Source organism: Canis lupus, chromosome 20 (genome assembly GCF_048164855.1).
Source record: "Canis lupus baileyi chromosome 20, mCanLup2.hap1, whole genome shotgun sequence".
Classification (NCBI taxonomy): Eukaryota; Metazoa; Chordata; class Mammalia; order Carnivora; family Canidae; genus Canis; species Canis lupus.
In genome coordinates, this window is record NC_132857.1 from 19,672,387 (window position 1) to 19,690,077 (window position 17,691).

The 17,691-nt window shown below is 33.2% G+C and overlaps 1 protein-coding gene across 11 annotated transcripts in view; it reads right to left on the minus strand.

Moving 5' to 3' along the window:
• The window catches only part of ADAD1 (adenosine deaminase domain containing 1), a 98,196-nt gene that overhangs the window by 58,841 nt on the left and 21,664 nt on the right, over positions 1-17,691 (minus strand). For all 11 annotated transcript variants that reach the window (XM_072788513.1, XM_072788515.1, XM_072788512.1 and 8 more), the window contains exons 10-11: positions 13,817-14,054; positions 7,828-7,960 (exon numbers count right to left, since the gene is read on the minus strand). In XM_072788513.1, the coding sequence (XP_072644614.1) occupies positions 7,828-7,960; positions 13,817-14,054 (371 nt within the window). The remainder of the gene's footprint in view (positions 1-7,827; positions 7,961-13,816; positions 14,055-17,691) is intronic.

The following is a 17,691-nucleotide window of genomic DNA, read 5'->3' on the forward strand; positions in this document are numbered from 1 at the left end:
GTTAAGCTGTTTAATTCTCAAACAGGTAACCTTCCAGATTTCATTTCACTATTGATTTTTAACTTAATTCCATAGTGGTTAAGAACGTATGTCTGATTTTAATCCTCTTAAACTTATAGAGACTTGCTATATTGTTTATACTGGAAAATATTCCATGTGTACCTGAAAATATATTATGCTGTGATGTAGTGCTGCTGACAGGCCAGTTTAGTTGGCACTGTTTTTCTATAATCTTATTTTGTCTAGTTATGTTATCAACTGCTGAGACAAGACTATTAAAACCTCCTACAATAATTGTAGAATGATTTTACCTTTCAATTGTGTCAGTTTTGGCTTATGTATTTTGGGGTTCTGTTGTTACTAACACATGCAATTACTATTTAATTATATATAACTATTATATTTGTTATATGTTCCAATGTATTAGCCTTTTTACCAGTATAAAATGCTGTTCTTTGTCTCATATTTCTCATCTTAATGTGTTTGATGTTAATGTAAACACTTCAGCTCTCTTTATTGCTACTGTTTGCATGGTATGTTTCTTTCAGCCTTTTACTTTCAAATCTGTTTGTGTTTTTGAATTTCATGTTTCCTGCAGATGGCATATAGTTGGATCTTGCTTTATTTTTTTTTAACCCAATCTGATATTCTCTGCCTTTTCTCTGGAGCATTTAGTGTGGGAAATATCAGAAAGGGAGACAGAACGTAAAGACTGCTAGTCTAATAGAATCTAATGTGATTACAGATATAGTGGGTTCATCTCTGCCATTTCACTATTTTTGAAGGCCCATGTCTTTTATTTCTCTACTTCCTTTTTACTGCCTTCTACTAGTCTTTTTAAAATGCATTTTACTACATCATTTTAATTAGTGTGCCAATATTCTGCCTGTAGTTTTCCAGTTATTTTCTTCACGGTTACTTTAGGAATTATAGTATGTTTCCGTATTCTATTTCAGATTCATATGGACTTAATCTGGTAAAATACAGTTAAATTTGTTCTAGTACTGATTTATTTCTCTGTCCTTATTATGCTATTGCTGTTTATATTCCATCTACGTTTCCTACAAAATCAGTAATTCAGTTAAAATTGTTTTAAAGAAATTCCACTTTTAAAAGAAAATCAGAGGAAACACACCCTTTTTATATTTACTTCTATGATTACCATTTTCAGTATTCTTTATTCCTTCCTGTAGATTCCTGCAGATTTATGTATCAGTGGTCTAATTTCTTCCAAACTTTAAGGACCTCCTTTGGAATTCCTTTTTTTTTGCAGGGAGCCCGATGTGGGACTTGATCCTGGGTCTCCAGGATCACACCCTGGGCTGAAGGCAGCGCTAAACCGCTGCGGCACCGGGGCTGCCCCGGAATTCCTTTTAGGGAAGTTTTGCCTACGACAAATTTTATTAATTTTTGTCTGCCTGGGAATTTTTTTATTTTGCTTTTAAGAATTATCTTGCTATAGAATTCTTGGCTGACAGGTTTTTCAGCACTTTAAACATATTTTTCTTTTCTTACATTTTTATTTAAATTCTAGTTAACATATCATGTAATATTGGCTTCAGTAGAATTTAGTAATTCATTACTCATAACACCCAGTGCTCAACACAAGTGCTTTCCTTAGTACCTATCACCCATTTAGCCCCCTCCGCCCACCTCCCATCCAGCAACCCTGTTTGTTTTCTGTAGTTAAAAGTCTTTTATGGTTTGTTTCTCTATTTTTCTCTTCCCCTATGTTCTTTTGTTTCTTAAATTCCACGAGTGAAATAATATGGTATTTCTCTTATTTTGCTTAGTATAATATACTCTAGCTCCATCCATGTTGTTGCAAATGGCAAGTTTTCATTCTTTTTGATGGCTGAGTAATATTCCATCATATTAATATATGTAACATATATCCATTATACATACACACACATCTTTTTCATCAGTCAATGAGCATTTGGCTCTTTCCGTAATTTGGTTATTATTGATAATGCTACTATAAACATCTGGGTACACATGCTCCTTTGAATCAGTACTTTTGATCCATTGGGTAAATACCAGTAGTGCAATTGCTGAATAGTAGGGCAGTTCTATTTTTAACTATTTTAGGAACCTCCGTACTGTTTTCCCTAGTGGCTGCATCAGTTTGCATTCCTACCAACAGTGCAAGAAGGTTCCTCTTTCTCCACATCCTCACCAACATGTTGTTTCCTATGTTGTTACTTTTAGCCATTCTGATAGGTGTGAGGTGGTATCTCACTATGGTTTTGATTTGTGTTACCTTGATGATGAATGATTGAGCATTTTTTTCATGTATCTGCTGGCCATCTGGATGTCTTCTTTGGAAAACTGTCTATTGCTGTCTTCTCCCCATTTTTTGACTGGACTTTTTGGGTTTCTGGGTGCTGAGTTTGATACGTTCTTTATGTATTTCATGTATTTACCCTTTATATTTGTCATTTGCAAATATCTTCTCTGCTGCCTTTTGGTTGACTGTCTCGTATACTTTGCACTCTTTACCTTGATGAAGTCCCAGAAGTACATTTTTGCTTCTGTTTCCCTTGCCTCTGGAGATGTGTTTAGTAGGAAGTTGCTATGACCAATGCAACACAGAGGTTACTGTCTGTATGTTCTCCTCTAGGAATCTGATGGTTTCCTGTCTCACATTTAGATCTCTCATTCATTTTGAATTTATTTTTTTGTATGGTGTAAAAAACTGGTCCAGTTTTCCCAACACTATTTGTTCAAAAGACTTTTTCCTTTGGATAATCTTTCCTGCTTTGTTGAAGATTAGCTGACCTTTTCTGGGTTTTCTATGCTCTTCCATTAGTCAAGTATCTGTTTTTGTGCCAGTACCATACTGTCTTGGTGACTACAGCTTCGTAATACAGCTTCAAGTCTGGAATTGTGATGCCTCCAGCTTCTTCTTTTTCAAGATTGCTTTGGTTATTTGAGGTCTTTTGTGGTTCCACACAAATTTTCAAATTATTTATTCCAACTCTGTGAACTGGTGGTATTTTGATAGGGATTGCATTAAATGTGTTGATTGTTTTGGGTAATATAGACATTTTAACAGTATGTGTTCTTCCAATCCATAAACACATTTTACTGCATGCTTTTCTAACAACTTTGTTAAGATATAATTCACATATCATGAAGTTCCTTTTTAAAGTATACAAAATAAATGGCTTTTAGTATATTCACAAACTTATACAACCATCACCCCTAATTTCAGAAATTTCTCATCACTCCATAAATGAATCCTATACCTATTAGCAGTCAGTCCTCATTCTCTTCTTCCTCCAGTACCTGGACACCACTCATCTACTTTCTGTCTCTATGAATTTGTCTATTCTGGACATTTTGTATTAATGAAATATTATCTGTGGGCTTTTGTGTCTGGCTTCCTTCACTTAATGTTTTCAAGGTAGATCCATGCTGTAGATGATCCATGCTGTATCAATACCTCATTCTACTTTATGGAAGATTAAAGAGATATGACACATTGTATTTAACCATTCATTGGCTGATAAATATCTGGGTTGTTTCCACCTTTTGTGTATTATGAATACAGCTGCTATGAACATTCATGTACAAGTTTGGTGTGAATATGTTTTTAATTTATGTTTTAATGCATATACCTAGAAGTGGAATTCCTGGGTTATACTCTAAGTCTATTACTTCTTTAATATTGTTTTTTAAAATTTATTTTTTAGTAATCTCTACATCCAGTGTGGGGCTCAAACCACCCCAAGATCAAAAGCCACATGCTCTTCCAACTGAGCCACCCAGGCACCCCTCCCTCTATATTTAAGTTTTTGAGGAACTGTTGTTTCCCCAAGAAGCCATATCATTTTACATTCCTACCAGCAATGTGTGATGGTTCTGATTTCTTTACATACTTGCCAACACTTAATATCTCTTTTATTATTGATATATCCTAGTATGCATAAAGTAGTAAATCACTGATTTTTATTTATATTTTCCTAATGACTAATGATGTTGAATGTCTTTTAATATTCTTATTGGTTTGGTCATTTTCTTTATAGAAATAGCTATTCAAATTCTTTGGTAATTTTAAAAAATGGGTCATGTATCTATTACTGAGTTGCAAGAGTTTTTGTATATTCTAGGTATAAGTCCCCTACCAGATGTGTGATTTGCAAATATTTTCTCCTAGTTATATAGCTTGCCTTTTCGTTTTCTTAATTTTTGAAATGCAAAAGTTGTTACTGTTATAAAGTCTAAAATACTATTTTCTTATGGATAGTACTGTTGGTATCAGATCTAATAAACCTTTCTCTAACTTAAAAATACATATATCTTCTTCTGTGTTTCCTCCTGAGAGTTTTATAGTTTTCTTATATAGGTCTATCATCTATTTTGAGTTAACTTTTGTACATGGTATGAGGTCGTGGATATCAAGTTGTCCCAAGACTAATTGATGAAAAAACTATTTTTTCCCCCACTAATTATCTGGTACTCTTGTTAAAAAAATCAATCGACTATAAATACTATGGTTTATTTCTTAACTATCAATTGTATCCTATTGATCTATCGGTTTATTCTTACGTCGTATTACAGTGATTATTGTGGCTCTGTGATAAGCTTTGAAACCAGGAAGTATGAACTGTCCAACTTTATTCTTCTTATTCAAGACTGTTTGGGCTATTTTACATTGGCCTCCATTGTTGCTAAGAGAAATCAACCATACCTGACATATCTAGGTATGGATCTTTTGAAAAAATTATTTTAAAAATTCCATTATGTTAACATACAGTGTTATATTAACTTTGGGTATGCAATACGATTCAATAATTCTATACAGTACTCACTGCTCATCACAGTAAATGTACCCTAATGTTCTTCCCCTATTTCACTGATTTCCCCAACCACTTCTCCTCTGGCAACCACCGGTTTGTTCTCTATAGTTTAGAGTCTTTTAATTTGCTCATTTGTTTCTTAAACTCCATCTATCAGTGAAATCATATGGTGTTTGTTTTTCTATGACTAATAGATCTAGCAGGTATGGATCTTTTCAAATGTTTTTTCCTTGAGGATTTGCTGGGTTTCTTGAATATGTTAATGTTTTTCATCTAGTTGGGGGGATTTTTCCGGTCATTATCTCTTCATAGATTTTTCCTGTTTTCCTCTTTCCTTTCCATCTGAGATTCCTAGCGCAGACATGTTGGTGCACTTAATATTGTTCCACAAATCTCTGAGGCTCTGTTTATTTTTCTTCAATCTGTTTTCATTTTGTCTTTAAAATAATTTCTACTGATCTATCTTCAAAGTTCTTTTATTTTTATCTGCCATCTCAAAAATGCTATTCAGCACATCTAAAGAATTTTTCACCTTTACTGTTTCAATTCTAGAATTTTTTTGGTAGTTTCTATTTCTCTATTGAGATTGCCTACTTATTGATACACATCTATATTTTCCTTTCATCCTCTGAACTTATTTATAATAGCTGCTTTGAAGTCTTAGATATCTTCAACATTTGGACCTACGCAGAACCATTTTCTACTGACTGTTATTTTTTCCTGAGTATAGGTTTCACTGTCCTGTTTTTTACATATCCCATAATTTTGGGTTGAATCTTAAACTTTTTTAGACAATATATTGTAGAAACTCTGGATATGATTTTTCTGAAGTTTTTTGTTTTTTAATTTAGCTTGCTTAAATTGTTAAGATCGGTTTTCTCCATGGTATGAAGCTACTGTTCTCTCTTCCAGTTTTTCTATTATTTTTATGCTTTAGCCTGGTTTCCTAATGGTCACCCTGTATCTGCATAGTTTAATAATAATGATTTCAGTAAACACTGTTCAAACACCTTAAACTTATTAGGCAGCTACCGTCTCATCAAATTGTGTATGTGCAGGGCGGGGGGAGTTGTGTACATAATCCCCCCACCTTATCCATGGTTCTTCCCTGATTTCAGTTACCCACGGCCAATCACAGTCTGGAAGTAGATGATCCTCCTCCTGATGTATCAGGAGGTTAATAGTAGCCTCACACTATGTCCCACTAAGTCACAATGCCTGTATTATTCATCTCACTTCATCTTAGCAAATAAGCATTTTATCATTTAACATTATCACAAGAAAGTACAGTACAATAAGGTATTCTGAGAAAGAGTCCATATAACTTTTATTACAATACACTGTTGTAATTGTTCTATTTAATATTACTGTTGTTAATTTCTTGTGCCTAATTTATAAATCAAACTTTATCATAGGTATGTATGTATAAGAAAACAACAGTATATGGGATTCAGTAATATCTGTGGTTCAGGCATCCACTGGGGTTCTTGGAAGTATCCCCTATGGATAAAGAGGGACTACAGGATTTAAAGTTGCAGTCAGTTCTCTTTTACAGTTTCACTCTTTACTGAGTTCGGTCTTCCTTGCATGAGTGAAGGCTCTCATTCAGCCAATGATATATAGAGAATTTTTCTCGGCACTTGGGTGGCTCTTTCATTTTTACAATCTACTTAAGTTACTAGTTGGTACATCATTTGCCCCACCCAGGACTTCAACCTTGGGCCAGCAAAATTATTATTTTTTCCCTTTGTTTCCTACTAGGATTGGCATTTTTAGCTGACAAAGCTTCAAATTCTTATGCTCTACCCCAAGTAAGTCCACTCTTAAGCAGCAAATCTATTTCCAGCGGCATCCTCACTCTAGTAAAAACTATAGTTTTTGCCATTCAAACTACCAGAGAGGAGGGAGAAACAGGAACAGCCTTGGGTGAAGGCATCACAAACTCCTTCTGTTCTTATCCAAAGCTCAAGCACTTTTTCAACAATATACACTTCTTAATGTTTTTTTGTCTTCAATTTCCAGAGTGGTAGGTGTTTTTTTTTTTTTTTTTTTTGACAATTCTGTCCAGTTTTTTTATACTTGCTTTTCTAAAGATGATCTACAACTTCTTCATGCCACCAAAGAGCCAGAAATTGCCTACATAAGTTTTTATACTTAAATATGTGTGTACATACCCATAAGCCTGTGGTTAATATAATTGTTTCAATTATATTATATATAACAGATTATACAGTCTAAGCATTAACATATTGTTGAAATTAAGAGAGTTTCATATGATACTATATTAACTGAAAATGAATTTAAGCTATCAGAAACAATGTTATCACGATAACATGGTTCATGTCAGACTATGCCAAATGAAAAAGATAAAAAAACACATTTAGTAAATTAAAATTTTAAAATATATAAAAATACACATATATATGCATGCCACACATAAACAGAAACTGAAATAACATGCTTAGAAGATTAAGAGTGTCATAATTTGAATAGAAGGATTACTAGTATTTTTCCTATTTAAAAAGATTGCCAAATTCTCTAAACATACATTATGTTTATAATACTAAAAAAAAATATTTTTAAAGAGAGGAAAAGGCTATGTACACCATCTACTTAATCAGGTTCAACTCCTGCTGATATTATAGCAGTTCCACAACTTTAATGGGATAATTAATTTATCTGAATATCTTAATGTATTATTTTAGGATACTGAACTTCTAAAGTTAGCAGTTAATATATACAAGAAGAAATTTTATTACCATTTTTTCCCTCTAGGTATGAAAACAGGTTTTGATCAGTATCATCAAAATAAGTATATACCATACTAAGGTGGCTACTTTAAGTGGCAACACTCATTTACATATGTAATCTCAAATAAAAAATAATTCTATCAGAACATGGCAATACCATATACTCAGGAACTATTTCAACCAACTTCTCCTATGTCTCATTATCATAAAATTACATTTTTGTTTTCTTAAATTTTATTTCTACAATCAATTTCATTCCTTTAAGGACTTACCTTTGCTGCATGGTATGTACTAGCCTCAAGTAAATCTTCTTTTTTAGCTTCTTTGGCAAGCAGGTTAAATCGACTTAACATTGCAGCTTTACAAAGCCGACTTGCCATTGACACACCACTTTTAAATGGGGAACTAAAGTAGAAAGAATGAAACATTCACAATCATTATTCAAGGATGTTGACAACTGTAAAGATGAAAATCAACACAGAATCTACAAATATTTTTTTCCAATTATGTGCAATGAAAATAGTGAAAGATTTTTACATAAAATCATTCTGAATATTTACTTTCTGAAGCTAATTTTATTACAGTTTAAATTATAGTGTTGCATTAAAAATTAAAGCAGATACTGGAACATTTTACTGTTTGAAGCAAAATTAATCTATATTGATCCAAATTAAAAGCTGTACTAGAACTGACTGGAAAAAGGGACAGAAATATTTTCTGGAATAATGAAAATGTCCTGCATTTTAATGGAGTAATAGTAATACAGGTGTATATATATCAAAAGTCATGAAGCTATATAGCCCATTTTACTACATGTAAATTTTAACTAAGAGTAAATACATACACCCCCTCATGACCTTCTGTATATGTCCTTGCAGATATTTTTTGTTTCTAATTAAAAGTGGGTCCATAGACCACGAAACTTTTTGCTTTAACTCTCTTCATTATTCGTTGTTCTTGTATTTACAAAAATTTCTCAAATTCTTCATTTCCCGTCTCCATACTCTTTATGTGACTTTCCAGATTCTCCTCTCGATAACTATGGTTGATTTCCCGTCTCCCTGAATTTGAGCTAGCTTTGTGCCTTATTTTGGTTAACAGAATAGATGATGTGTCAGTTCTGAGCCTGGGGCTTATAGGTTTGTGTTCTCATTCTCTAGGGAATCCTATCTCTGCCCAACGAACCAGCTGGGACCAGTCTACAAGAGGGTGAGACAACACATGGACCAGAGCCATGTCATCCTTCTAAGTTCAGCCAAGTTGAATTTCAGTTGACCTAGAGCTAACCCTGGATGAAAGAGGGAGCTCCACAACATCCAGCTTAGTTGACCTAAAAACTTTGAGCAGTAATAAACGGTTATTTTTAAATCACTAAGTTTTGAGGTAGTTTTATTCACAGCAATAATGAACAAAAGCTCTTATGTATGAAATCAATTATCTCTTTATTAGTATTTTCATCATGATACCTTTGGTTATAGTTTTCTCAATGATTCTCCTGGGCTTTTAGGGTATAAAATGATACCATACACAAAGAATGGCAATTTTACCTTCTTCCTTCCAATATTTTATAATCTTTCATTTCTTTCTCTTGTCCAAATGCTTTAAGTATAATATTAACAATAACAGTAAACAATCGTTTCTTGTTCTGGATATTATCAACCATGATGACACTTTTGACTAATAAAACACACATTTTATCCTTAACAAAAATATCAAACTATTCCTTTTTTATTATCTTTATCTAGAATAGCTAAAGAGCTATATTATATGCCTTCTTAGAATTTATATAGGATGAATATATTGTTTATGTCCCTAAATCAATGACTATTTTAATAACAATTTATTTCTAGCCTGTTGTTATTCCTATTATGTTACTATCCTCACTCCTATAAAAAATACTAATTGGTATTGTTGTATAAAATATGTATTTTTAAATATACTACTACATCCTGATTCCTACTATTTTATTTAGCAATATTTTGTTTGGATATAAAAGAAAGCTTCATATACAACTTTTGTGGAGGGAGGGCAGCAATCTTCTACCGGATTTAAGTAGCAGTGATACACCTGCTTCATAAAAGAATTTTAATGTTTTCCATCTTCTTAGATAGCACTGGAAATTTCTGCTATTTATAAAGGTTTAAAATTACTCTGAACCACCTCAGCACGGTGCTCTTTCTTTGCAAACAGGGTACCTTACTTTATGAAAATATTGAGATTTTTCCCTCTTTTGTACCAGTTATATAAATAATTTTTCCTAAAGATATATGCATTTCACAGGATTTTTTAAAAAATATTTACATTTTTGAGAGAAGTTTTTATGAACCTTTAATTTTCAGTTTCTGTTAATTACTCCCTTAATTCACTAAACAAGAGATTCGCTAGGGATATTTTTTCAGACTCAGATTTCTAAGACTACTTCCTATATTATTTAGCTCAAGTTACATTTCTAGTTTTGTTGATTTCTTCATTCTGCTTATTTCCTGATATACGCATTTCAAGTACTGTCTTTTCCATTCAGCTTTGCATTTAGCTGTATATCCTACAAGTTCTGATATACTGAACTATATATATATAAAATATATTGAATGCTTTCAATATCCTTGTCTCAAATATTCTGCTGTTTCATTTTATATTTCCTCTTTTTTTTTAAAAAAATTTTATTTATTTATTCATTAGAGACACAGAGAGAGGCAGAGATATAGAGGAGGGAGAAGCAGGCTCCGTGCAGGTAGCCCAACATGGGACTTGATCCTGGGACTCCAGGATCACACCCTGAGCTGAAGGCAGATGCTTAACCACTGAGCACCCCCAGGCATCCCTTGTATTTCCTCTTTGAGTCAAAAGTTAGAAGACTCCCCCCACCAATGAAACTCCTAGTATACTGATTTTGTTTTTTTACAGATTTATTGTATCACAACCAAAAATACTATCTACATCACTTCTACCTTTAAATTCAAGCTAGTTAGCATACAATGTACATTAGTTTCAGGGTAGAGTTTAGGGACCCATCAGTTGCATAGAACATCCAGTGCTCATTACATCAAGTGTCCTCCTTGATGTCCATCACCCAGTTCTCCCATCTACCTTTGCCTCCCCTCCAGCAACCCTTAGTTTGTTCCCTAGAGTTGAGTCTCTTATGGTTTGCCTGTTTTTATCTTGTTTTTCTTTCCCTTCCTCTGTGCTGTTTTGTTTCTTAAATCCCACATGAGTGAAATCATATGGTATTTGTCTTTCTCTGATTTATTTCACTTAGCATAATACCCTCTAGTTTAAAACAAATACCCTCTAGTTCCATTCACACTGTTGCTAATGGCAAGATTTCATTGTTTTTGATGGCTGAGTAATATTCCATTTTATGTGTATATATGTGTGTATATCACTTCTTTATTCATTCATCAGTCAATGGACATCTGGGTTCTTTCCATATTTTGGCCATTGTGGACATTGCTGTTACAAACGCTGGGGTGCCTGTGGCCCTCTGAATCACTATTTTTGTGTTTTTTGGATAAATACCTAGTAGTATAATTGCTGGGTCACAGAGTAGCTCCATTTTTAACTTTTTGAGGAACCTTCATATTATTTTCCAGAGTGGCTGCACCAGTCTGCATTCCTATCCACAGTGCAAGAGGGTTCCCCTTTCTCCACATCCTCACCAACGTCTGTTGTTCCTTAAGTTTTTCCTTTAGCATTCAGACCAGTGTGAGGTTGTATCTCATTGTGGTTTTATTTCCCTGATGATGACTGGTGTTGAATATTTTTTCATGTGTCTGTTAGCCATGTGTAGGTGTTCTTTGGAAAAATAACACTTCATGTTTTCTGTCCATTTCTTGACTGGATTTTTTGGTTTTTAGGTATTGAGTTTGTTCAGTTCTTTATAGATTTTGGATACTATAGCTTTTTATCTGATAAGACATTTACAAGTATCTTCTTCCATTCCATAGGTTGCCTTTTAGTTTTGTTGTTTCCTTTGCTGTGCAGAAGCTTTTTATCTAGATGAAGTCCCAATAGTTCATTTTTACTCTTGTTTTCTTCACCTCTAGAGACATGCCTAATAGAAAGCTGCCATGGCTGAGGTGAAAGCTGTCACTGCATTTGTTTTTTTCTAGGTTTGATGGATTCCTGTCTCACATTTAGGTCTTTCATCTGTTTAGAGTTTAGTTTTGTGTATGGTGTAAAATGTGGTCCAGTTTTCCCAACACCATTCGTTGATTAGTATTTTTCCATTGAATATCTTTCCTGCTTTTGCTGAAGATTAGCCGACTATAGAATTGAGGGTCCAGTTCTAGGTTCTCACATTGCTTCTAACTTTCAGAATTGAGATTTTCTTTGTGGCATAACATAGGATCATTTTTTTTCAATATTCTATAGTTTCCTCAAAAGTAGGTGTGTTTTATATTTTTACAGTGCAGTTTTATATAAGTTAATCAAATCTACCTTTTTGTTATTAAAAAACCACTGTATCCTTGTGCTTATTGTTTTGTTCATTTGATCATGAACTGACAGGTCAATTACTGTCTCAATTAGTACTGGATTTCTATTTTTCCTCCTGTAACTTCTTTTTTTTGAATAATGATACTATGTTATTTGTTGCACATATATCTGTTAATGGTTCATTCTTCCTTGTAAATTACACATTACAATGATAGTATCCTTTATGTAGTGCTTTGGAGCTGAACTACACCGTCTACTATTTAGATCATATGTGCTCTCTTTACTTGTAATCACCTGGCAAGTATTTAGCTATAATAAATTAGTTAAGCTCATTTTACATTTCAGCTTTCTTATGCTAGTATTTTGTGTTTTCAGTAAAAGACTTTTTAATGCGCAGTTTGTCCACTGTTAACAGTGATATTACTTTGTGCTGATTCAAAGCAAGAACAGTGTAATTCACACTAGTTGAAGTAATCAATAGTATGCCTAGTTGATAGTAACATTTGCTTGCATGTGGTCTTAAATCCATCTTTCACCAAACAAGCAGTTTAATTTTTAACATTATTATCTCATTAAAAATGTATGGTTGTGACCACAGAAGAGCATACACTAGAAGAGCAGCTGTAGTTTTACTTGCTAATCAATGGCAGGAATATTACAAAGAAATGTCTAAAAGGCATAACATATTATGGTTATTGACAAGGGCTTTGGAAATAATATCCAGATAAGAATCCCAGCTGTGTTATTATTTGTGTGACATTAAGAAAAATAATAAACCTAGCTTGAAGCAGTTTATCTGTCAAAGAGCAACAGCACCATGTAATCTACAGGGTTATTTTAAGGTGGCAGTATAACATAGTACATTAGTTCTCACATGTAAGTATATGTGAATAATATTTGAGAACACATATCCTTAGCCTTAGATCCAGAAAATCAGATTCAGTAAGAGAAAATGAATTTTTAAAACAAATACATTATAGGATTCTTTTGCTAATTATAATCATGAAATGATACTCAGAAAATTATAGGTTCTGGAGACTGATTTTGAATGCTGGCTCCATTCAACTTACTATGTAACTTAAGTTATAAAACTTTTCCAGCTCTGTCTTCTCATCAGAAAAACAATGATTTTTTTTTAAATTAGTACAATGCCTGCAAAATTGTCATACTAAATAACTATTATTATTGTTCAGAATTTTAAAAACTGCATCTAAGAAATAATTTTAAAAGTTCTATTAAAATGTATTTTTGGGGATCCCTGGGTGGCGCAGCGGTTTGGCGCCTGCCTTTGGCCCAGGGCACGATCCTGGAGATCCGGGATCGCATCCCACGTCGGGCTCCCGGTACATGGAGCCTGCTTCTCCCTCTGCCTGTGTCTCTGCCTCTCTCTCTCTCTCTCTCTCTCTCTCTCTCACTGTGTGCCTATCATTAAAAACAAAAAATGTATTTTTGCTTAATATTTTTTAAGCGATTTGTTTTGTTTATATTATAGTATAGACCAAGGTAGATTTACTGTAAAGCTTAACTTCTGGGCCCCTTATACTTGTGCGGGCCCTTTCTAAATACAGTTGACACTTGAACAACACAGGTTTAAACTGCACAGTTCCATTCATATGTAGATTTTTTCTGATAAATCCAGTACAGTATTGTATTTTCTCTTCCTTATGATTTGTTTAGTTTTTTTATTTAAATTCCAGTTAGTTAACACATTGTAATAATACTAGTTTCAGGTATACAATTTACTGATTCAACACTTATAAACAACACTCATTGCTCACAAGTGCCCTGCTTAAATACGTGGTTTTAAAAGAAATTAGTAATGCTAACCTTTCAGTGATCTTTCCACTCAGGCCATCCACAATCTCCAAAGAAATGTCCCCTTGTGCCCAATTTAGACTCAAGGATTTATATTCCAAGTTTGTTTGCAGTGGATATGCAGAAGGTACTAAACTAACATGAGGTCTGTTGACCAAGTAAAACATTGGAAGTTTTGAAGTAAGTGCATCATCAACACGTTGCTTTACAGCAATTTCTAAACCTCTAGTATCACTGCAATTCCCATCACCTAGAAAGTAAAAACAAAACTCAGAAGTTCAATATCAATAGACCAAAAAAAAAAAAAAAAAAGGAAATAGTCTAATGTTATCATTTATCTTGCAATAATATCTTTCCTTTCCCACTTCTCTCTTACCACTTCTAAATTCTTTACCAGTATCAGGACAAGGTAACAATGGTCATAATTTCCATTCAAAATAGAATCTACAGAAAATAACAAATTGACATTCCAGCAAATAAAAATGAAGAGCCAGAAATGTCCTCTCAAAAATATAGTACTGTTTATAAGATTCTGCCCAACAGAACTGGCTCATCCTGTCTTGATTCCTTAGATTACAGCATGAAACCAGCACATAATATAGAAGGATAAGCATGGCTGAGAAATAGTTGGTGAGATTAAGCTATTTTTCCATATTTAAGGGCCACAAATTACACCTATTCCAGGAGGACAATGCTTCAGTTTCACAACACAAATCATTTAAATAATGTCTATTTCTGATTATAATTTTTGCTAATAACAAAACCAGTTAAAATAACTATTGAGATAAAGCTCAAAAAGATGTAATGTCATTAGTACAGTATAAAATTGTGAGCTGCATTAAACTTAAAATAGAAATTAGACAAGTCATTCCCATTTAAAAATTAGTAATTCTAAATTAGACCCCTTTTCTCAGAAAAGAAATGTTATATGCCACAAGACTTTATTTTCCAAATAAAATTGTTTCCATACATTGGAACTGTTGAGATGGCTGCTGGTTATGACTATCTGGAAACTAGAAAATGATGTAAAAAGAACATGAATTGCTATTGACAGCCTTTTTCTAAATACTCTTTTTAAATTCCAGTACAGTTTCAGATGTATAATATACAGATACAACAATTCTATATATTACTTGGCACTTATCAAGATGTATTCTTCTCTTAATCCCCATAATGTATTCCACCCTTCTCTCCACCTATTTCTCTTCTAGTAACCACCAGTCTGTTCTCCATAGCTAAGAATTTGTTTTCTGGTTTGTCTTTTTTTTGTCTTGCTTGTTTTTAAAATTCCACATGAGTAAAAAAAAAAAAAAAATACACACGAGTGAAATCATATGGTATGTGTCTTTCTCTGACTTATTGCACTTAGCATTATACCCTCTGGATCTATCCATGCTGTTGCAAATGGCAAAATTTCATTCTTTTTTATGGCTGAGTAATATTCCATTGTAGGTATCTATCACATCCTCTCTATTGTAGCATCCCTGACAAAGACATACTGTAATGAGATAATGTCAGTGTTTGTGCCTAAAATATAAAGACATATGTGGGGGGAAAAAATAGCCCTGCAAGTCAAATTCCATTTAAGATTCCTTACATGCCAAATTGATTCATTTAAAAATGTTTTAATATAAAAACAATAATTTTATAGAAAAGAAGCATATTAATATTAGAAATTTTACTGTTCCCCTTTACATATGTATGCTTTAACTATTAACTAAATCTGAAGTATGGTTTTGGTTATATACAGAGGCTAAATCTTGTTCCTGGAAAAATACAGATCTAATAATATGTCATATAAGTAGGGAAAATTTGATTTATCTAAAGTTATCTAAAATAACATGAAGCTCAAAGGTAAGTCAAAAACTAAATCTAATCAAAGACCACAGCGGACTTGACTGGACAGCTTTTTATACACAAAGATTCTCAGGAGATTAATCTACCATAAGTGTAATATAAACCCACAGAAATGGTTGTGGAAACAGCTCTTAAAAAGGCTGCATGAATAAGAATAAAGTACATAAATCAAAGAATCAAACATTAAAGAACTATGTACTGGCCCTACCACATCTGGAACATAATTAGTCTGGGGCATTACATTTTAACACCACCACCCATTTATCATAGAACATCTGGAGAAAACAAATCATGTTCCTGTGAAACACAAATGTGTGAGAAGACATAAGGCAAGAAGCATCTTGCCTTTGTATTCATAATGCTCACTCTGCATTTCATTACACGAATAGTACCTTTGAGAATAATGCAACAGTGCACAACACCTAACATATAGTAGATGAAAAAAAAAACCATATAGATGGTTCAATAAAAACCTGACAAAAAAGGAATATAAAACATATTATCAGAGAGCAGTAATTATCAATCCTGGGTGCACATTAGAATCTTTAGGGATTGGAATATTAAAACCAATGCCATTTTGTATTATTTTAAAAGCTTCCTGGGTGGGAATAAAAGCAACAAGAATAACATTTTTCCTGTATTCCACAGTTAGTTTTAAGTAGAAAAATAAAAGCGCTTTCGAAAACAAAAACAAAATCATGCTGATTCAAACCATTTATTCACGAAACATTTACTGACCAACATCCCCAGCACAAATTGGACCAAGATGAGTGTGGCAAAGGATCTGCCTTCAAGACGGTCAAGTTTAACAGACATAGCAGTGAGATTCTTGTCACTGGCTATGCTCAAACAAAGCTATCAGAGTTCAACTTAATACAAAAAGCAGCAGTAGGAGAAGTTATGAAACTAATTTTGAGTCCAGACTCTGCCAACAGGCAAACTGAATGATATGGGGCAAGTATTTAACTAACATTTGAACCTATTACTGAGATTTAAAAAAAAAAAAAAGGGAATGAATAACAGAATCTCTAACATTATCAAATGTTTCTTAGAAGTCCATGAACTATGTTTAAAACAGATTTTTTCATTAGGAGGGAATTAGCAATTGGTCTTCTTTATAATCCAAATGTACAATTCAAATCTGTGTATGAAAAGAACTCCTAGATGGAAATACCTCTGGATAAACACTCTTGAAATATTTAGACAGATGATCTTACCATAACAGAATACCTAATTTGCAAGATATACCTTTAAAAGCTTGAAAAGTAATATAAATCCAGCTGTTTTTAAGTACTTAGGCAAAGTGAATTTTCTTCCATATTGCTCTGGATTATTTTCCTTTTTTTTTTTTTCCCCTAAAGATTTTGAGAGAGAAAGAGTGTACATGCATGAGCAGAGGGAAGCGTAGAGGGAGAGGGCAAGAATCTCAAGCAGATTCTATGCTGAGGATAGCGCCTCATGCTGGTGATCCCACAATCCTGAGATCATGACCTGAGCCAGAATCACAAGTCAGATGCTTAACCCACATGCTACCAAGGCACCCCATTGTGGATTATTTTCTATTCAAATAATAATAAATGTCTTTTTAATGCAAGCCTAAGACTTTTTTTCCTAAAAAAGAATACTGCCATAAAGTGATAAAATGAACATCTATGAACATGTACAGCATAAAATTTGCTTCTCTAAGCTTTTTGAAAAGTTAAAGAAGTCTTAAAATGTAATACTCTACACATTGGTAACTGATCTAGTAAATTAGGTTTTTAACAATTAAAGAACTGTAAAAGATTTCATAAGACTTACAACAGAACAAGATGAGGTCATTACCCTCACTTATATTGTCAGTACAGAATTAAAGGGAAGCAAATTTCAATTCTAAATGAGGAGGAATTAAAAAAAAAAACAATTGGAGCTATTTAATAGACTGACTTTAAATCCTACAATCCACATTATTGGATGCTCTTAAACTGAGGTTAGATGATATTCTATCAGGAATGGCATAAAAAGAGTTTATATACTAAGCAAGAAGCTGT